Genomic DNA, 19864 nt, shown 5'->3' with positions numbered 1-19864 from the left:
GGTCCATTCACCTAACCTGTCCATATCCATTTGTAAATTTCTTATTTCTTCATTGCAACTTACTTTCCCACCTATTTTGGTGTCATCTGCAAATTTAGCTATAGTACCTTCTATCCCTGAATCCATGTCATTAATATAGATTGTAAATAGTTGGGGCCCAAGGACCGAACCCTGTGGCACCCCACCATTTACAGCTTGCCATCCAGAAAAAGATCCATTTATCCCGACTCTCTGCTTTCTGTTGGTTAACCAATCCTCTATCCAAGCTAATATATTAGCTCTAACTCCGTGTGATCTTATCTTGTGTATTAATCTTTTTGTGCGGCACCTTATCAAAGGCCTTCTGGAAGTCCAGATATACTACATGGAATGTTTTATGTTCTGTTTACTCTTCCTTTTTTATGTCAATATTATTACTTTCCCTGTAGCCTGTGCTGCTTGTAAGTGCCACACATAAGAGATGTTAAAGTTTAATAGGAATTGTGAGCAATCCCACGGGTGATCTGCCAGTAATATATTAAGAATCTTGCATAAATGGTGTGAGACATAACTCATTTGGTACCATTCTCGCCTCTGAGTTAAAAGATCATGACTTCAAGTCCCAATCTAATGATTTGAGCACATAATCCAGACTGACAATCCAGTGCAGTACTGAGCAGGGCATTATGAGAGGTGCTGTATTAAAACTGATATTAAAACTGCCTGGCTAAAGTGGCCATTAACAGGACCAGGAAGAACATGATCAAGACTGCTTCTTTTCCCTGACTATGCCTGTACCTTGATGTCACTGGAGAGGAAAACATGCAGTTTCCACTGATACGCTTAAAGCCATATGTGACCAGAAGGACTGGAATGCATAATCGCACAGCCAACATTGTACTTTGGTAAAATTTTTTTTATTTTGGTTATAATTTGGATTTATTTTTTGTGCCGTTTAACATGGACACTTTATGTTAAATTGATGACACTATCACCTTAATCGGCAATTAAAAAGAGATGTTAAAACTAGATCATATCAGCCATCCTCAGTAGACATAAAAAATTCAATGGCACTATTTGATGAAGGACAGGGAAGCTGTCCCCAGTGTCCTGCAAATATCTATCCCTCTATTAACATGACTTAATCTGATTATCTGGTTATACTATTTCTGCGACTGTTTTGCAAATCAGTTGCCATGTTTCTAACATTGCAATCGTAACCACATTCGAAAGTACATCATTGGTTATAAAGCGTTTTGGGATGAATTGAGATCATCAAAGGCACATCTCCAGCAATACTGAAGAAGTTCAACACCATCAGGACAAGGCAACCCGCTTGCTTTGCACCCCATCCCCCACCTTAAACATTCATTTCCTCCACTACCACCACACAATGGCAGCAGTGTGTATAGGGTTGCCAACCCACCCAGATTGGCTGAGAGTCCACCAGAATCGGCATCTATCTCCCAGTAACTAATGAAAGCAATCAGGGAGATTTTAATAAGATATTTTAAGAAAATAGATTAAAGTGGCTTTTTGGATCGTTACACCAACTGGTAAGTTAGTTTCCCCCTAAGGTTTCTTGTATCTGTGAGACCAAAGAACTGCACTCGTTTCCACGAAGGGCAACTGTGAAGGAGGCTTGCTGTGGGTTCAGGGAAGTTTTAACTCAGTATTGAGTTTCTCTAAAGTGAGTTTCAGTCAGGTGAGAGGGGGAGTTGGGAGCAGTAAGTATTGGTGAGCTCACAACGTTCAGCTCAGTGCCGCCATGCGACTTGTACCGATTCATGGTCACACCAAACCGGATGTGCTTCGTTGTCATTTGCCACTGGCTTACAGCTGAGGATATTTGTTTTCACAAAGCTTTTATTTTTTTTAAAAACCTGGTAGATTCTTCCACCCGCCAGTATGTCGGTAAACAGCAATGGGATGCAGTCTGGTTTCTGTGGCGACGTGGCTTTTCAACAGTTTGAAAGTGACACGTTGTGATCAACAGGCCTGATGACCAATAGTAGAAGCCTGGGGGAGGGGAAATTGAAGGTCATGTGATGACACCTTCCACAATATGTGCAGCCAGAGTTGGCAACCCTAAGTGTGTACCATCTATAAGATGCACAGTAGCAACTTGCCAAGGTTCCTTCAACAGCATTTTCTAGATCTGCGACCTCCAGAAGGATAAAGGCAGCTGATGCATGGGAACACCACCACCTGCAAGTTCCCCTCCAAGCAGTGCAACATCCTAACTTGGAACGATATCACTGTTCCTTCAATGTCGTTAGGTCAAAATCCTGGAACTCCCTTCCTAACAGCATTGTGGCTGTTTTACACACACCACATGGACTGCAGCAGTTCAGAAAGAACAAGGACAATTAAGGATGGTGAATAAATGATAGCCTTTCTAGAACGAAGCCCACATCCTATGAATAAAAAATCGTAGGTTGCAATTAAAATGTTACAATGTGATGCCAGAAAAGTTGAGATTTCTCAACACAAGTAGAAATGTGAGAATCTCAGTGATAATTAATGAGAAATCTTCAGTCGAACAATAAACCAGAGAAGAAATCTGTAAGATGGGAATAGGAACGTTTCTCTCCACCCGGACCGTTTGCTGCGGCTGTTTTGCTCCGGTCGGAGCGGTTGGACAGCAGCACATAAAAATGGCCACGCCCATGGGAGAGCAGCTGCCAGCGGTTCGGGGCCGTTTGACGACTCTGTTCGTGAGGAATCTCCCCGCATTTGCGGTCGGCGAGCGGCTGGAGGAGATTTACAGCGAGCTAGGGCCGGTGAAACACTGCTTCGTGGTGAAGGAGAAAGGTGAGGAGAGAAAGGCACACGTGGTGGAGGAGCAGCACGCTGGTGAGAGACGATGTGTTTCTCTCCGGCTGCTTTACCTGCAGCGGATGGTGTTTCATCGACCACTGGTTCAGGCTGGACCCACTTGTATGATCTTGATATCCTATTCTACCACCTAGCCCCCAGCCCCGCAGACTACTTACCAGGCCTGCCTGCCTCTTCTAGCTCGCCTGTTGCTGAAACTTCATCGTTTCCTGAATTAATTGGGAGGTGAAATTGGCCTTTGCCGGTAGCTCCAAACAGGCTTATAAAATCAGAGAATGACTACAGCACAGAAAAGGAGGCCGTTTGGCCAGTCATGTCTATGCCGGCACTCGGCAAGAGCAACCTAACTAGTCCTACTTCCCCCCCCTTTTCCCTAGCCCAAGCCACAACTGAATCTGTCTCCACCACACTCTCACACAGTGCATCCCAAATCCTAACCACTATCAGCATTTAAAAAAAAATTGTTCCTCATGTCACTGATGGATCTTTTGCTAATCATCTTCAGTTGGTTTCCCCTGGTTCTCAACTATCTATTGTGGGAGCAGTTTCTCTCTTTACCAGCTCCCTCATGATTTTGAACATCTCTATCAAGTCTCTTCTCAACTTTCTTCAATATAAAACAAGAGGTACAATTCATAAGGGGGTGCAGGAACAGAGGAACCTGGGGGGCTGTTATGATATTGTAGGTGGTATTTGCCAGGCTGACCAAATCCCAAAGGGAAACTTGGATTTTGCAATTTATATTTATTACGAGAAGGTTTGTGCACTGAAGTCAGAAGGAGTCCAGTACCATCTTTAAAGATTTTAAAGAGTAAATTAGAACATTGATTAACAAAGGAAAAGAAAACTTAAACACATACAAGACTACAGCTACAGTTATATTTAGCTGGAAAGCAGTTCTCAACATTTCTACTTAACTAGACTCCCAACTACACACCCCTTTCAGGCAACAGTCCAAAATATATTCTTAATCTATAAACCATCCAGCAAGATTACCACAAGCACCCACTGTTTCTATAAGGGAGATATTTCACAGCTGCTTTCTCACTGTATCACAGTGTCTTTACGGTGCAGAAGGAGGCCATTCAGCCCATTGGGTCTGCACTGGCTCTCTGAAAGAACATTCCACCTAGTCCCAGTCCCCTGCCTTATTCCCGTAACCTTGCACGTTCACTCTTTTCAGGTAGCAATTCAATTCCCTTTTGAATACCTCGGTCAGACCTGCCTCCGCCACCCTTTCAGGAAGTTTGTTCCAAACTCCAACCACCCTCTGGATGAAAAAAAATTTCCTGTCATCACATTTACTCCTTTTGCCAATTATTTTGAATTTTTTTCCCAAGTTCTTAATGTTCTCCTGAGTGAGAACAGTTTCTCACTACTCTGTCCATACCCCTCAAGATCTGGAATACCTCTATCAAGTCTCCTCTCAGCTACCTTCTCTCCAAGGAAAACAGCCCCAACCTCTTCAATCTATCCTCATAGCTACAGTTCTTCATCCTGGGAATCATTCTTGTGAATCTCCTCTGTACTCTCTCCAATGCCTTCACATCCTTCCTCAAGTATGGCACCCAGAACTGGACACAGTACTCCAGATGAGGCCTAACTAGTGTCTTATACAAGTTCAACATGACCTCCTTACTCTTGTACTCAATGCCCCTATTAATAAAGCCTAAGATACTATATGCTTTATTAATTGCTCTCAACATGCCCTGCCACCTTCAGTGACCTATGTACATAAACACCAAGGTCCCTCTGTTCCTGCACCTCCTTTAGAGGCTCTCCCTTTATTTGATACTGTCTCACCACATCTTTTCTGCCAAAACGAATCACCTCGCACTTCTCTACATTGAACTTCATCTGCCACATGTCTGCCCTATCCACCAATATATCTATGTCCTTTTGAAGTTCAAGACCCTCTCACTCGACAGCAAAACTCCAAAGGCTTTTAACACAACGTTGGTTACTGGAACACTAGGCTTCTCTAGGGAGGCTAGAGGCTTTTCCCACAAGTCTATTTCACACAGTGCACCTTTCAAGATCTCACAGGCCGTACCCCATACAGCTTTCCATCCTTCTTTAAATGTATTTTCTCCCTTTTTGATCTGTAAATCCCATTGTTTCCACCTGTCTTTGGAATTTACTTTTCCCATATAAAAATCTTTTATGTTGCCATTATGGCCAGCACTTTTGGGAAAAATAAACTTAATAACTTTGCCTTATTTATCTTGCCAGTTGTAAGCATTTTACCATGTCCCTTTGAAAAGCCAACAACCACTCATCTAAAAGTGCAAATTCCCCTTTACTTGGCTTATCCATTAGCATTTCAAATACCTGTTTTTTACACTTAACCCCTTTGAAGATTCAAACCTTGCAGTGGAACAGTCTGTAGTTTACTTAAATTATTCTTACACACACACACACAAACATAAGCCTGCTTTAAAGTATCCCACAGTAATATCAGGAAAAATATGATAGTTCCTTTACGGTGTCAATGTGCATAGATCATTGAAAGTGGTAGGACAGGTGGACAGGAGAGAGCAGTTAATAAAGCATACCGTATCCTGGGCTTTATTAATAGGGGCATAGTATACATGAGCAAGGAGGTTATGCTGAGCTTATATAAGACACACGTTAGACCTCAGCTCGAGTATTGTATTCGGTTCTGGGCACCATGCTATAGGAAGGGTGCGAACGCATTGGAGAGAGTGCAGAAGAGGTTTATAAGAATGGTTCCAGGGATGAGAAACTTCAGTTATGAAGATAGATTGGAGAAGTTGGGGCTGTCCTCCTTAGACAGGAGAAGGCTAAGAGGAGACTTGATAGAGGTGCTCAAAATCATGAGGGGGCAGGATAGAGTAGATAGAGAGAAACTTCCCTCGTAAAAGGATCGAGAACGAGAGATTTAAAGTGATTTGCAAAAGAAGCAAATGTGATGTGAGAAAAACAACTCTCAGCGAGTGGTTCAAGTCTGGAATGTGCAGCCTGGAAGAGTGGTGGAGGCATGTTCAATCGAGGAATTCAAGAGGGCATTAGATGATTGTTTGATTAGAAACAATTTGCAAGGGTATGGGGAAAAGGCAGGAGAATGGCACTGAGCCATAATGCTCTTTTGGAGAGCTGGTGCAGACATGATTGGCCGAATGGCCGCCTCCTGTGTTGTAACAATTCTGAGATTCTTTTCTCTGAGGAGAACAAGCCCAGCTTCTTCAATCTATCCATGTAACTGAAGTCCTTCATCACTGGAACCATTCTTGTAAATCTATTCTGCACCCTCTCTGCAGCCTTCACATTTCTTTCTAAAGTTCAGTGCCAAAATTGGACAAAATACTCCAGTTAGGATTGAACCAGTGTTTTATGAAGGTTTATCATAACTTCCTTGCAATTGCACTCCATGCCTCAATTTATGAAGCCCAGGATCCCATATGCCTTTTTAACTTCTTTTTCAACCTGCCTTCTGCAACAATTTGTGCACCTATACTCCTAGGTCTCCCTGTTCTTGCACTCCCTTTAGAATTGTACATTTTATTTTGCCACTCCTCATTCTTCCTACCAAGATGTATCACTTGACAATTCTCTGCATAAATTTCATCAGTCACATGTCAACCCAAATTAGCAATCCGTCTGATTTCTCTTGAAGTCTTTAACTATTTTCCTTATCAATTCATAATACTTGAGTTTTGTGTCATGAGCAAATTTTGAAATTGTGCCCTGTGCACCCAAGTCTAGATCATTAATTTATATCAAGAAAAGTAGTGGTCCTAGTACCAACCCCAGGAAACACCATTGTATACCTTCCTCCAGTCCGAGAAACAACAGTTCACCACTACTTTGTTGCCCATCATTAACTTTGTATCCATGCTGCTGTTCTTTTGATTTCATGGGCTTCGGTTTTACTGGCAAGCCTATTATGTGGCACTTTATCAACTGCCTTTTGGAAGTCCACATACGCCACAGTAACTGAATTAGCCTCATCAACTCTGTTATCTCATCAAAACCTTGATAAAGTTAGTTGAACACGATTTGCCTTTAACAAATCTGTGCTGGCTTTCCTTAATTAATCCCCACTTGTCCAAGTGACTGTTAATTTTGTCTTGGATTATCGTTTCTAAAATCTAACCACTGAGGTTAAACCAACCGACCTGTAGTTGCTGGGTTTATCCATAAACCTTTGTTCAAAAAAAGCGCAACATTTGCAATTCTCCAATCCTCTGGCACCACTCCCATATTTAAGGAGAATTGGGAGATTCTGGCTCATGACTTTTCAATTTCCACCCTTACTTCCCTCAGCATCCATGGACGCACCCCATCCGGTCCTGCTGACTCATTAACTTGCAGTACAGTCAGCTTTTCTAATACAATCTCTTTAATCAACTTTTAGCCTATCCAATATCTTGAACATCACCTCTTTCTCTCCGACTTAGGCAGCATCTTCCTTGGTAAGGACAGATGCAAAGTACTCATTTACTAGCTCAGCCATGCCCTCTGCCTCTGAGTGGATCACCTTTTTGGTTCCTCATTATCCCCACACACCCTCTTGCTACCCTTTCAAAATCTATATGCCTATAGAAGACTTTTGGATTCTGTTTGATGTTCGTTGCCAGTCTCTTATGTTCTCTCTTTGTCTTCAGTTTCCTTTTTCACTTCTTTGAGCTTTCTATATTCAGTCTAGTTCTCCCCTGTATTATCAACCTGATATTTGTCATGTGCCGTGTTGTCAACCTGACATCGGTCATACCCTGTTAACGAATCATTGCATAGAATTTACAGTACAGAAGCAGGCCATTCAGCCCAACTTGTCTGTGCTGGTTTTGATGCTCCACATGACCATCCTCTCATCCTCCTACATCTTGATCAGCTGACCCTTTTCCACCAAGCCTGATTTTCATTTGCAATGTTTAAGGGTATTGGGCTCATCCACAACAAGCCTTTTATCGGCAATAGCTTGGACAATTGTAAATAAAAGCACATGTTCTGTGCACAACAGAATCCTACAAACAACAGTGAAATGATTGACCAATTCATCTGTTTTGACTGAGGGTTGAATGTTGGCCAGAGACCAGAATAATGTCCCTGACCTTCAAAGAGTACCAGAGAATCTTTTAAGATTTACTTGAACAGGCAGATGGGGGCTGGGTTTATTAATTGCTGGAATTGCGCACCTGATGTGAATTGGATTTTTTACCTCACCCTTCACGATAGACATGTGGCAAATTGCTGGAAATGTGAATTGATAATGGTGCGGTGATGTTAGAGTCACAACTGGGGCCTCAATTGTGTCCAATTGTCTACCTCCTTCACCAAGGAAAGTTAATCTTGGGGAAAGAAACAGAGTGAATGATGTAGGGAATGGGTTGGATTAGAGTGAAATTGGATACAGAAGGAAAGCAAAGGTGGATTAAGAGAGAAAAAAACAAAGGAAAAGTAAGTAAGCGTTTCTCTACCTGCTGGAGTGATACTCCATAGTTTCATTTGTTGCCTATATGGGCCTTTAAGGTTGAGTTTTATGTCAGGATCACAAATCACATCAATAACTGAGTACTTATAACATGGATTTCTGTGGAATTAATTTGCATTAACTTTGCAAATCCAGCAATCTCGTGATGCACAATGAGGAGACTCACGGTGAGATGGTGATTTTTTCGGCCCCTGTCACGTTTAATAGAGTGGTGCAAATCCTCTAGTAATCAGTGGTGACTGGAACTTGAGGCACATTTCTTCCTTGCCGCAATTTATTTTTATTCTTTCATGGGTTGTGAGCATTGTTAGCAAGGCCAGTTTTTGATCCATTGACAGTGAAAGAATAGCGATACAGTTCAGAGTCATGATGGTGTGTGACTTGGAGAGGAACTTGCACGTGGTGGTGTTCCCATGTGCTGGCTGCCCTTGCTCTTCTAGGTGGTGGAGGTTGAGGGTTTGGAAGGTGGGTTTAAACTCACTACTAATGATGGGTGCCATGAACTCGCCATTATTTCCCCAGCAATTTTCCGGCCAGTGTCACATACTAAGGCCAACATCTGTGACAATGCAGCACTCCTTCAATACTGCAATGGATTGCCTTCTAGCATTAGGTGCTTACATCCTGAATGGGGATCGAACTCACAACCTTCTGACATAAGCGAGCGCTACTGACAAAGCCAAGTTGACACGATGTAACTAAAACTGCCCTCCTTCAATTTCCAGCGCAATGTTATTGAGTAGAATGCTGCTGGATGAGTGCATGTAGCAATGCTGTCATTCATTTGAGCAGAATTTGTGAAAAGCGGTGACTTAACTTCACCTTTCTTTTACCTCAGGGAGTCAGACTTGTCGTGGTTTTGGGTACGTGACGTTTTCCCTTCCAGAAGACGCACAGAAAGCTCTGAAAGAGGTGAAATTCTATGATGGCCAGAAACTCTCTGCTTCTCTCGCCAAGAAGAAACTTTTGGGAAAGAAAGAGGGTGAGTATTCCAGTGGCCTGAGCAGAGGGCAATGTCTATTCCTCCATTTGGGCTGCTGCTCAGTTAGGGAAGATTTGTATAGGCTTTAAATTCAAGCTGCGGGTAACCTGTGACGCAGTGGATCAGAAATTGACTTTTCACCTCTAGGACTTGGGTCCAAATCTGACTTATATAATTGAGCTGAAAGTCTTCCCTGTCTGCTGAATGACGCCTACATGAAATATATTTCTCAGTCTAAATCCACTTTCTAGTTAGCATGGACCCACAGCATAAATCAGCCTGTAATGTGGCACTGAACTAACAATCTCATTCAGGTCTATGTTGGAAATGGAGAAATGTCATTCTAGGCAGTCTGAGTGCTCTTTGTGAGATTAGAATCATAGAGAATGGAACAGCACAGAGATGGGTACATTGGTCCGTCAGAGCTAAGCCAGTCTTTCTGCATTTGCAGATGGTGCTGAAGCATATGGTTGGGCTCCAGTAAAGGAAGCTTTACTGTGCGTTCAACCTGTGCCATTCTGGAAGTGCCTGAAAGGTAGATGTTCAGTTTCCACGTCTAGATGCCACTTACACACTGAGCATACAAGGAGTGATATTCCACAAGATTCCAACCTCCCGTAGAACCTTACAGACCAGTAAACTCCAAGGACTGATTCATGGGCTGTACTCCCATTAGCTGACCTGAGCTGAGAAGTACTTGGGCTGTTACCATTGTCCTTAGTAGCACCTGGGCTAGGGAGAGGAAGCACAGTGATTGTTCCTACTGCTGGTTAATTATTGATTCCCCTTGCTGCCAATTGTGTGTGAATGTGCCAAGGTTCACACATGATCACTGGGTGAGAACAGGATCAAGCTAGATTGTTGTGTTCTCATGGTTGAATGGCCTGTTGACGCTTGCTGACATAGTATCAGCTGATCTGGTGGAATTATAATCCAGCAAGAATCAGCAACCTTCAGTTGAGTGCAGAGGAAAAGGATACACCATGTGCACCTATGTAAGCTAGTCCCTAACCGTGAACTTTTTTATATAGCACCAGTGCCTCGCACCCTAAAGAGAAAACAGTTTTGAATTCATGAGCTTGTTGAGTCTTTTCTCTGGGCTGCTGCATTACTGCTGAAACCCAATGACAACAATAGATAGTGACCAACTGGGGCCAGGAGATCTTCAGCTAATCCAATTGTCCTGGCAGGTTGGAGCTCGGCACAGTGAAGTCCAACTTCGCAACTCTGCAGTGACCCAGTCAGAGCCCCAGTTACTTCAGATGAGCTTCTGAATGCAGTTACCAGCTAAACTGAACTTTGCACAAGCAATAGTCTGCTATAGGAAACTGCAAATCCACAGAATTTGTAGCTTGGAACAAGCTTTTGGACTATGGCTTCTGATGTCTTCTTTTGGGAACATTCATTCAACGTTACAGTAAAAAGTATTTAGAAATAAATTTTCCTGCATGCTATTACTCCCCTTGTCTTAATGTGAAACAATTTTCATTTCAACTTTTGGAGTGTGTTTGAACAATATTCTTTCACCTTCAAGGGCTAGGTTCATATCTAGCCCGGAACGTAGGAACGAGAATCTCTTGTTCCATTGACTCTGTTGAAGGGTCATGAGGACTCGAAATGTCAACTGTTCTCTTCTCCGCGATGCTGCCAGACCTGCTGAGTTTTTCCAGGTATTTCTGTTTCTGTTTTTGTTTTGGATTTCCAGCATCCGCAGTTTTTTGTTTATATCCATTGACTCTGTGTCCTATATGAGCTTGAGGTCAGTCTCTAACCAGTTCTCGTAGAAAATGAGTTCATTGCACAAAACTACCCCAATATTTGACACAAATCTCAGGTTTCACTCACAGTAAGATAGAAATGAAGACAGGTGCAGAGCAAGAATTCCCTCTGGTGGGGTTAAGGTGCATTGTTGACTTATGGAGGAAGCTTTATTTTGTACCTAATCTACCCATTGTACCTGCCCAAGGGGTGTTATGTTACTAGTGATAGTAAAAAGTAGAGAACGTGCTGCATTGCCCTGTGCTGACATCTTTCCTGGTCTGGTGGAAAGCGCATTGCTTCCTAAACCTTTTTTCATGAATTCAGGAGCAATTAATAATTTTATATTGCAGCCCCCAAGGAAGCTCCTAAAGTGAATACTAAACAGCAAACGCTGAAGAAGTCGCAGAGGAAAGCAAGACTGATTGTTCGAAACCTGAGCTTTAAGGTACTGAGTAACTATTCATTCAAGGGACAACTCATGGTCTCAATATCAATTGTAGTATTAGTCAACCAGCTCTAATGTCCCTCAACCAGTTTCTATGTCTACATATGGGATAGTTGGATTTTAAAATTTTATCTCATTTCCTGGATAGTCATTTCACTTAAAATAAAACTCCTCAGAAACTGGTTGCTGCAGTCTGTTAGTGCTGTGCATGAAAGTTTTGTCTTTGGCACCTATTAAGAGTCCAACAATAAATGTCTCTGGGGTCACCCTTGAGCCAGCTCTTCAGTGTGAATCTACAACATGAAGTTGCCTGTAATGCAGAGCAGTGGTGATATTGAATTGACAGATGAGTTTGAGATTATTCCACAAGTGATTCACTTTGTGGGTCAGAAGTCTGCTGATGGTGTGGTGAATGCAAACATTGAATCAATGTCATTAAGAATTGGTGGAGACGTAGGAATGGAGAAGCAGGAGTAGGCCATCATGCCCTTCACACCGCCTCTGCTATTCAATAAAATCATGGCTGACCTGATTGTGGTCTCAACTCCACTTTCCTGTTTGCTCCCTGTCCCCCTCCCCCCAATAATCCTTGACTCCCTTGTCGATCAAAGGTCTATATAACTCAGCTTTGAATAAATTCAATGACCCAGCCTCCTCTGCTTTCTGTGAGAAGAAATTCCCCCTCATTTCTGTCTTAAAAGGGAGACCTCGTATTTTTAAACTGTGTACCCTAGTTCTACTCTCTCCCACAAGAGGAAACATCCTCCTGGTATCCACCCTATCAAGCCCCCTCAGGACTTTGTGTTTCAACAAGACCACCTTTCATTCTTCTAAACTCCAATGTGTATAGGCCCAATCTGTTCAACCTTACTTCATAAGATAAACCCTTCATCCCAGGAATAAGTTGAGTGAGAGAGACTTTCTCCACTAGCTGGAGTCATAGCTAGCACAAAGGAAGATGGTTGTGGCTGTTGATCCAGCCATCTTAGCTCCAGGACATTGCCACGAGCTACTCCTGCAGCAATGACCTGGACCGAGCCATCCTCAGTTGCATCATCAATGATCTTCCTTCCATCATAAGGTCAAGTGGGAATGCTCGCTGATGATTGCATAGTGCTCAGTCTCATTCGTAACTTCTTAAATAATGACAGTCCATGTCCATACGTATCAAGACTTGGACAATATTAAGGCTCAGGCTAATAAGTGACAAGTAACACTCATGCCATACAATGCCCTTCTCCATTAAGAGAGAATCTAACCACATCCCCATGACATTCAATGACATTATCATCACTGAATCCCTCTCCATCAACACCCTGGGGGCTATCACTGACCAGAAATTTAACTGGACCATATAAATACTGTGGCTACAATGGCAGGGACTTCTGCAACAAGTAGCTCATGACTCCCCAACATCATCTACAAGGTCAAGTCAAGAATATGATTGAACACTCTCCAATTGCCTGGGTGAGTGCCGCTCCAAAGGAACTCAAACTCTCTCACCACCCAGGGCAAAGCAACCTGCCTGATTGGCAGCCTATCCACCACCTAAAACATATACCCTCTCCATCAACAATGCACCATGGCAGCAATATGTACCATATGCAAAATGTAGTCCAGCAAAACACCTTGCCTCCTTCGACAGCATCTTCCAAACCTGTGACCTCTACCACCTTGAAGAACAAGGGCAGCAGGCTAAAGGGAACACCACCACTTGCAAGTTCCTCTCCAAGTCTCTCACCATTCTTGCACGCAAATATATTGCTGTTCCTTTGCTGTCATTGGATCGACATCCTGGAACTCTCTCCCTAACAGTACTATGTATGTACTTACACCATAAGGACTGCAGAGTTTCAAGAAAGTGACTCACCACCACCTTCTCGAGGGAAGTTAGGGATGGGCAATAAATGCCAGCGATGCCGTGAAATACTATTTTAAAAAATAAGTAAATGCTGAAACCGCTCAGCGGGTCTTGCAGCATCTGCACTGTAACCTAGTCTTTGGGTTGTGTTCAACTTGAGAGGCAACAGAAACTGCATCATCGTTGGCTCCTGGGGCAACAGCTGAGGGCAAGTTTGCAATTTTCTCCACATCCTGTGACCCCATTGTGTGGGGCTTTGCTGTGCCCCCTGTGACTCCTATGCCATGGAGATGGAGTAGGTGGTCTTTATGATGTGAAGGATGTGGGGTTGGAAACTTAGCTCAGAGGTAAATTGGTCTGCAAGGTTACACACAAACATATGAATTAGGAGTAGGCCACTCAGCCCTTTGAGCCTGCTCTGCCAATCAATAAGATCACAGCTAATCTGATTGTAACCTCAACCCCACATTTCTGCCTACCCCCGATAACCTTTCACCTGCTTGTTAATCAAGAATCTATCTAGCTCTGCCTTAAAAATATTCAAAGCCTCTGCTTCCACCACCTTTTGAGGAAGAGAGTTCCAAAGACACACTATCCTCTTAGAGAAAAAATATCTCATCATTGCCTTAAATAAGCAACTCCTTATTTTGAAACAGTGACCCCTAGTTCTAGATTCTCCCACAAGAGGAAATATCTCCTCCACAGCCACCCTGTCAAGACCCCTCAGGATCTTAAAGGTTTCAATCAAGTCACCTCTTACCCTTCTAAATTCCAGTGGATACAAGCCTAACCTGTCTAACCTATCCTTATAAAACAACATGCCCGTTCCTGTTATTAGTCTAGTAAACCTTCTCTGAACTGATTCTAACGTATTTACATCTTTCCTTTAAATAAGGAGACCAGTACTGTACGCTACTCCAGATGTGGTCTCACCAGTGCTCTGTACAACTGAAACAACCTCCCTACCTTTGTAATTAATTTCCTTCACAATAAATTATAACATTCTAATAGCTTTCCTAATTACTTGCTGCAGTTGCGTAGTAGCATTTTGTGATTCATGCACGATGACACCCAGATCCCTCTGAATCTCAGAACTCTGCAATCTCTCACTATTTAGATAATCTTTTTTTATTCTTCCTGCCAAAATGAACAATTTTACATTTGCCCACGTTATACAACATTTGCCAGATCTTTGTCCACTCACTTACCGTATCTCTGTTACTTTGTAGCTTCCTTGTGCCCTCTTCACAATTTACTTTACTACCTACTTTTGTGTCGTCAGCAAATTTAGGAACCGTTCCTTTGGTCCCTTCATCCAAGTAATTTATATAAATTGTAAAAAGTTGCGGTGCCAGCACTGATCCCTGTGGCATGCCATTCATCACATCCTGCCAACCAGAAATAGACCCATTTATGCGTGCTCTCTGTTTCCTGTTAGCTAGCCAATCTTCTGTCCATGCCAATGTGTCACCTCCTTCACCATGAGCTTTTTTTTGGGCAGGCAGTAAAGGTGATGGTTTTGGTTTTCCTAATGTTTAAGTGAAGATAATTGCCTTTCATCCAGGACTGGATATCTGGCAACACAGAGGTGATGGAGGAGAATGGTGTGTGGTCAACCTTGCCAAAGACTTCAGAGAGGATGAGCAGGGGTAATGCAACATAATCACAGTAACAGAAAATATGACTTGTGACATTTGATTAAGTCTGTTTCAGTGCTGAACCTGATGGAGTGATTCAAACAAGGAACTGTGGGGAAGGTGGGCAAGGATTAGGGAGAGGAAAGGGAGCTTCGAAATGGGGTGGCAACATAACATAAATAGGTGTAGGCTGTACAGTAATTTGCAAGAACAGAGGATTTGAGCATAAGATTTTTGGAGGAATGTGGTGATTCCCACGTTATTTCAGAAGGAGTATTGAAGGTATTATTGGATTGTTCATCTCAATGTCTCCAAGCGCCCCTGCCCAAATACTTACCCCCTTTCGAGCCTGGCAATTGCCCTCAGAACTGTAACTGTTGCTCTGATAGGGGTTTCTCTTTTTCAGTGTTCAGAAGATGACCTGAAGACTATTTTCTCACGGTATGGCACTGTGTTGGAGGTTCACATCCCTACAAAAGAAGGTTAGTGTCCAGAGGGGGAACCGTCTACTTCAGGAGATTCGACACTGATCTCTTAGTTTTGGTGCCAGACTGGACTGGGATATTTGTCAAGGATGTGCAGCTTTCCAGTCAGTTTGAAGATATACAGACAAGTAAACAAGGAGAAACATGAGAGAAGTTACTAAAAAAAGGTGGAGAACTTGCTCAAAATAATATTGCTATGAGAACTAAAAGGAGTTAATTGTTTTTTATATAAAAGGATGGAAGATTATAAAAGAGACAAGGGAAGCGGAAGCAATTGGTAGCTCTTTGAAAAAGCCAGCACAGGCCTATTGACCCATTTAGCCTCCTTTTGTTCTCCTCATTCCATAACACTATATCGTAGTGTACAGTGTAGTATTCTGCTGCTGTGGGAGATCTGTGCCCTTTAATTCCATAAAGTCTAGTTCTTGCTAAGTAAACAGTGGTTAAAGATAGCCAGAGTTCAATTGCACCTCCATTGCAGCTCAGATCCCAGCTTAAAGTCCCTGCCTTTTATTTTGAAGTATGATTCCTGAGGTTAATCAGAGGTTACAGACATTCTGGGGATTCCCTCCTCCAATGTGGGATAAGCTGATAGGAGGGGACCATGTGGTAAAGTGGTAGTTTGTGAGGCGGCACACAGGCCAGTGATAAAATGGCGGGTGGTGGACAGGGAAAACTGTTGAATCTCCATGGTAAACTAGGTTTGGAATAGTAGGCTGGCAGTAAACTGTTGACGCGGGTGCTAAGCTAATTGATGGTGGGCAGGGCATACTGGAAGCTCACCAACTTGGAGTTGGGTAATCAGATGGTGTGGCTTGCAGTAGCATTTTAAAAGGGAGATGTATGTTTCAATGGGAACAGCAGAAAACAATATCATGGAGCAGTATGAGGAGCAGAAAGCAATATTATGGAGTGGTATGAGGACAGAACCTATAGCAGTAACTATATAAGCTTTCAAATTTATTTAGGTGGAAAATTCACAAATAACTGTCAGGAAAAATGTCTCCAGAATCACCAGCCAGCTTTACCTGACTGCATTTGGAGACCCCTGTTAAGTATGGCTGGCAATGGCCGTCCCTGTCTTTTATCGGCCATGGTTGGTGGTGCAGGAACCAACAGGTCTGCAGAGGTGAAAATGATGCTGCGGTGACAATGGGGGTCTGGGAGGGAGAGGGAGGGAAGGAAGGTGGTGGTGGTGGGGGGTCCAAAATTATGTCATCTGACCACTATTTCCAAGCATGCATGAGGCTGCCTGTTTTCCATAGCTCTGATCACCAATTTTCAAGGTGCATGAAAATTGGAACAGGCACCAAAGATTTGTGAAGCTCCTGGACCTGACCAGCAGCTATGCTTTGGTTCTGTCAGCATGCCAGTTCTGAGTGCAAAGGTGGGATGGTGGTGAACCAAAAAATGGCTTTCTATTTCTCTTTTGTCAATGGCTGTTTATTTCTCCTGTGTCGGAAGTCACAGCTGCTCTGACTCCTGTATGAATTGGCTAAGTGAATTCCTCTGTACGTCCCAAATGTGTGGTTTTCTTTAAGTATGACAGCCGCAGTTTGGTGAGAAGGTGCACAGATGCTTTCTCTCCATTAATGAGATATTATGTTTGATATGATTTTTGCAATTCAGGCTTCGCATTTCTGAATGTTTTACATGTTTCCTTTTCTCTATTTCAGATGGTAAGATGCGAGGATTTGCATTTGTTCAGCTCAGGAACCTTCTGGAGGCTGGGAAAGCCTTGAAGGGAATGAACCTGAAGGAGATTAAGGGTAATGAGAGAATTCAGCAGTGGAGGTGGGAGTTGGAGGGTGTAATGTGTGGGAGCATTGTGGGTGTCACAGATGGGAGGTTGTGCATTGAGGGGGGAAGGGGGTGGGAGTCGATTGTTTCTGATGTCCTTGTTATTCATTCAGGTCGTCCTGTGGCAGTGGACTGGGCAGTGGCGAAGGACAAGTACAGAGCAACAGTGAATCTCAAGAGTGCAGGTAACTGGAACAGCTAACTGCAGGTTATTGATATCCTGGGATTTTCCAATTGATTTAATTTGGGGGAGTTGGAGAGATTGCCTTGGAATTTTCCCTTCTTGACAGCTTTCCTTGCAGTTGGTTGTCCATCTGTACTACAACATCAACTTGCATTTATATAGCACCTTTAACAGAGTAAAAGCCCCAAGGTGCTCCAGAAGAGTGTTGTCAAACATAATTTGACACTGAGCCACATAAGGAGAAATTAGGACAGAAGCTTGATCACAGAGAGATTTTAAGGAGCATCTAAAAGATGGGGTGGGGGTGGGGGTGGGGGGAGGAGGAGGAGGACGGAGAGGCTTAGGGAGAGAATTCCAGAGCTTACAGCCTAGGCAGCTGAAGGAATAGCCACCAATGGTGCAGTGAAGAAAATTGGGAATGCACAAGAAACCAGAATTGGTGGGTAGAGATCCTAGAGGTTTGTAGGACCAGGGGAAGCTACAGAGATAGGTAAGGCTGAGGCCAGTGGGGGTGGGGGGATTTGAAAGCTAGGATGAGATTTTGAAAATTGAGGCATTACCTGACCCAGAGCCAGTGTTGATTAGTGAGCAAAGGCGATGATGGGTGAGTCAAGATATGGGTTTCAGCTAATGTGTCCCCCAGCTGGAATTCTCAATACTGATTGTGATCATTCATGGCAGGAGCTGAGGATAAGGAAACTGATCAGGATACAGATATTGATGAAGAGAGCGAGGAAGAGGATGATGAGGACTCTGGGACCCAGGAGGAAAAAGAATCCATTGAGGAACTGAAACCGACTCTACAGAGGAAAGCGGCACCCAAGAAGGGGTAAGGGAGCATAGTGTTAATCCTCATGCTAAGGACTAATGCCTTGAGCTGTTTGAGAGATGTTCCTGCTGCAAGAGGAGGTCAGACAGTAGCTCTCTCTTCTAAAGGCACTGACTTGTGATGTGTGCCACCTCACGTGGTTGTATGCAAAAGACATACTGCTCTCATGTCTATGTCTAGCTTCCCGTTTAATGCAACTGTATTATTCGCCTCTATTCTTCCTTGTGGTAGTGAGTTCCACATTCTGGGTAAAGACTACTCCACTGAATTCCCAATTATATTAAATAACCAGAATGGACCTGAGGAAACGTTTCTTTTTAAACATAGCAAGTTGTTGTGAGTAGCAGTAAGCTTGTTCAGCTATAGGGGACATTACAGTCACATGCACCCTATTGGAATTCCACATACTTTTTCCAGGAAGCAGTGTATAGCAGGAGGTAGCAGGAGTCCTAATTCACTCATCTCCCCTTCCCTTCCCTGGCCTGAGCCCAGAGGCACTGCAATCTGGTTGTCACATCCCTATTGCTGCCTAGCTGAGATCTGGAGTCAGCAAACTCAGAATCGAACTTGAGGCCTGTTTGGTTATGTGCCACTCAAGTTGGTGTTACCAATGAGCCATTGGGTTAGTCCCTGTTAAGTACACTGAGCAGTGGTTTGATAGGTCAAATGGTATTGGGCACTGCCAGATTAAGGAACTGCAGGAATGATTAATTGCCATATTCATCCTTGACTAAATACCCATATATTTTTCCAGGTCATTTCTGTTTTGCAAGGATGAAGGATCTAGAACCATGCAAATGCAGTAGATTCAGGGCAGTGTGTGTCCAGGTCTGAGTGCAGGTACAACAGTATGACATATAAACATAAGAAATAGGAGCAAGAGTAGGCCATATGTGTCATTGAGCCTGCTCTACCGTTCAATAAGATCATGGTTGAAGTTCTACATCAACTCCACTTTCCTGCCCTATCACCATATTCCTTGATTCCCAAGTACCCAAAAATCTATTGATCTTGGTCTTTAATATACTCGATGACTAAGCATCCACAGCCCTTTGGGGATAGAGAATTCTAAAGGCTCTCAACCCTGAATGAATCTGTCTCCCCTCACCTCAGTCCTAAATGGCTGACCCCTTATCTTGAACCTAATACAGTGAGTTCTAGTCCCTCCAGCGAGGGCAAATAGCCTCCTAGCATCTACCCTAAGAAATTCATACGTTTCAATGAGATCATCTCTCGTTCTTGCAAATTCCTGAAAATATAGGCCCATTCTACTCAATCTCTCCTCCCTCTCATCTCTGAAGTTAATCCTGTGATCTTTCGTTGCACCACCCCTAAAGCAAGTGTACCCTTCCTTAGGTAATGAAACCAAACTATACAGAAATCCAGGTATAGTCTCACCAAAGCTCAGTATAATTGCTGCAAGAATTCCTCATTCTTACACTGTTAACTCCTTGTATTTGCCTTCCTAATTGCTTGACTTTCAAAAAGAGGCCATCAAAATTAGGAAAGGGTTTGACAGTGTAGACATGGAGAAAATATTTCCACTTATGGGACTCTAAAGCATAAATAAAATATATGATTTTTTTATTCTTTCAAGGGATGTGGACG

The 19864-nt window shown here is 43.1% G+C and overlaps 1 protein-coding gene across 2 annotated transcripts in view; it reads left to right on the top strand.

The window, feature by feature from the left end:
* The first annotated feature begins 2511 nt into the window (after positions 1 to 2511).
* The window catches only part of rbm28 (RNA binding motif protein 28), a 43530-nt gene continuing 26177 nt past the window's right edge, over positions 2512 to 19864 (top strand). Inside the window, exons 1-7 of one of the 2 annotated variants that reach the window (XM_078553115.1) lie at positions 2512 to 2793; positions 9111 to 9254; positions 11366 to 11460; positions 15365 to 15440; positions 17120 to 17212; positions 17357 to 17428; positions 18109 to 18256. In XM_078553115.1, coding sequence (XP_078409241.1) covers positions 2550 to 2793; positions 9111 to 9254; positions 11366 to 11460; positions 15365 to 15440; positions 17120 to 17212; positions 17357 to 17428; positions 18109 to 18256 — 872 coding nt within the window. In that variant the 5' untranslated portion in view covers positions 2512 to 2549. The remainder of the gene's footprint in view (positions 2794 to 9110; positions 9255 to 11365; positions 11461 to 15364; positions 15441 to 17119; positions 17213 to 17356; positions 17429 to 18108; positions 18257 to 19864) is intronic. The other variant, XM_078553114.1, reaches the window with a different exon arrangement.

The sequence above is a fragment of the Cetorhinus maximus genome, chromosome 12 (genome assembly GCF_964194155.1).
Source record: "Cetorhinus maximus chromosome 12, sCetMax3.hap1.1, whole genome shotgun sequence".
Classification (NCBI taxonomy): Eukaryota; Metazoa; Chordata; class Chondrichthyes; order Lamniformes; family Cetorhinidae; genus Cetorhinus; species Cetorhinus maximus.
Note: the sequence above shows the minus strand (reverse complement) of the source record. Positions and strands in the feature narration are given on the sequence as shown.